The 2,500-nt window shown below is 36.6% G+C and overlaps 1 protein-coding gene across 1 annotated transcript in view; it reads left to right on the top strand.

Moving 5' to 3' along the window:
* The window catches only part of LOC119596064 (deformed epidermal autoregulatory factor 1 homolog), an 8,711-nt gene that overhangs the window by 4,473 nt on the left and 1,738 nt on the right, over positions 1 to 2,500 (top strand). Inside the window, exons 6-9 of the mRNA XM_037945175.1 lie at positions 152 to 342; positions 1,360 to 1,526; positions 1,924 to 2,059; positions 2,369 to 2,500. The exon at positions 2,369 to 2,500 is cut by the window's right edge and continues 1,738 nt beyond it. Coding sequence (XP_037801103.1) covers positions 152 to 342; positions 1,360 to 1,526; positions 1,924 to 2,059; positions 2,369 to 2,500 — 626 coding nt within the window. The remainder of the gene's footprint in view (positions 1 to 151; positions 343 to 1,359; positions 1,527 to 1,923; positions 2,060 to 2,368) is intronic.

Consider the following 2,500-nt stretch of genomic DNA (forward strand, 5'->3'; position numbering starts at 1 on the left):
AAATTTTTATATTTCAAGAAAACATAGGTTGTGAATAATAAACTACAGTATGTTGCTTAAGACTTAAAGACTTAAATTTATGTATGGTTTTAGGGGTGTGTACATTATAAATCTTGTGATATAAACATAAAAAAATGTCTCTCTTTCTCAGTGACTTTACCAGTGTCTGGATTAGGGGAACTTACTGTGGTGCCAGGTATTGTTCTTGGAGGAGGGACTCCAACCACTGCAGTACCTACCACACCCCAGGGGGCAACTGCTGCCCCTTCTTCAACTGGCAGCCCTTGTCCAGTTAGCCTTTCAAACTTGCCTTTGGACAAAGCTTGGGATCGTATGAATGAGGTACAGATAGTTCTGTATTCATTTCCTGTGGATAAGAGTATCCTATTATTTTGGATTGTATTTCCATTAAAAACTAGATTCCTGCAGAAATCCACAATAATGACATAGTTAAAAGAATATGTAAATGTTTCTTTGAACATAAATTATCTTATGCAAGTGTTTTGTACAGTATAAATGATACAGTTGGTATTATTCAGAAGTGACAACATTTGATTTCTAAAGGTGTATAATGTAAGTGTCCAACCTCATATTATAAAATATTGGTTACATAAATGAAACACACTTAGAGGGATACCATAATTAGTTATTTCTTTTCTATGGAATTCATTAGAAGATGTACAGCAGTAGTCCATGACTGCCAGGTTGTACTCCCTGTGAACTTTAGGATTGATCTCAAAGTAAATAACATATTTACAAGGATTAGGCATGAAGGAAAGTTAAAGAAATGTATATGTTAATATGAAATAATTGGTTTTAGAAGTCTAAGTTACACTGTGGGTAGGCTTATGAAATCTCCCTTGACATCTTTCTCTGACAATGGCAAAACTAATTGTGAACTTCCTAGACCCTTCATCTGTTTGTGTGGTGGCTAGCATGAACTAGAAATATTGTAGAGCGCACCATTTGTCAGGAAAGGAGGCTGCTTGTTGAACAATGAACATGATTGGCATGTGCTTAATCTCTCTCTCTCTCTCTCTCTCTCTCTCTCTCTCTCTCTCTCTCTCTCTCTCTCTCTCTCTCTCTCTCTCTCTCTCTCTCTCTCTCTCTCTCTCTCTTTGTGATGTGTGTGTGTGTGTGTGTGTGTGTGTGTGTGTGTGTGTGTGTGTGTGTGTGTGTGTGTGTGTGTGTGTGTGTGTGTGTGTGTGTGTGTGTGTGTGTGTGTGTGTGTGTGTGTGTGTGTGTGTGTGTGTGCATAAGCTTGCTTTGAGAGCAATAGTGATGAAGCATTACAAGTCAGATAGATAAGGAAAGGTGCGAAAGACCTCACTTATCATTTTGGCGGTTTCCTCCCCTCAGGTTTTATTAGGTTTAGAGAGAAGTGTGTCAGGAGCTCGAGCTTTACTTGAAGAATTAAAAGATAGAACAGAACAAGAGACTTTAGAACTTCGAAGGAAACTTTTACAGGAGAAGGATGAAGCAGTTACACAAGCAAAATTAGAGGCTCAGTTATCAAACATGACTAAGTAAGTAACATAACTTTTTTTTTATTATAGTATTTCAAATGTTGAACTTCATAGATGGTATGTCTAATGCACTTTGATAAATGTAGTCTAAACCACAACCCCTATTGATATTAGTTACCAGCCCAGAAAGTTGATGATTGAATACATCCTGATGCTTTTTAGGAAAGGATTAATGGAGGAACTTAGAATATTGCTACTTTTGCACATCATACTGAAGCAAAATGTCTGAAGAAGAAATAATAATTGAACTCTGATTCCTGGTTATCTTCATGAAAATACATTGTTACCTGTTGTTAGTCAACAGTAGTCACAAAGTATATTGCAAAAAATCTATTTTTTAATAAGCAAATTAACAAAAGTCTTATCAAACCAAAAAATACTAATCTATCCTCAACAGGCCATCAGAAGGATTCCTGGTTCAAGTGAGGGATGATGATGGGAATCAGTCATTGCAACCCATAATGCTAGATTCTTTGATATCAAATGTTCCTACGTTAAAGCCGGCACCACCTATTAATGGGGTCAAGAAAAAGGTAAGAATAGAAAAGCAGATTGTCTGTAATCTAATCAGTTTACAGCATAATCTTTCTTTTCATCTTTAACATAACCAAAAAGGCTCAGTAGTAAGCATACTAACAAGTATAAGACACCTCTGCATTTTCTTTATCAGTAATGGTACTTCTTTTGGAAGTAATATTGTTATTTATATCTGAAGGGCAGGTAAGGTCATTATGTAATGTAGGTATTTTTTTTAATAACTTAAAACCTGCAGCACTATTTGAAATATTAGGATTTCATAGAAAAGTAAACCAAAATTTTCAAGGAAATAATTTCTCTCCCAGTGTGTCAACTGTAATCGGGAGAGTGAACTGGAATGCTCTGGATGCCACAACAGAGCTTATTGCAGCGACTTTTGCCAGAGACGAGACTGGGCCAACCACCAGTCAGAGTGTGGTCGAACTAGTCCACCTCCT

The sequence above is a fragment of the Penaeus monodon genome, chromosome 37, assembly GCF_015228065.2.
Source record: "Penaeus monodon isolate SGIC_2016 chromosome 37, NSTDA_Pmon_1, whole genome shotgun sequence".
Taxonomy (NCBI): Eukaryota; Metazoa; Arthropoda; class Malacostraca; order Decapoda; family Penaeidae; genus Penaeus; species Penaeus monodon.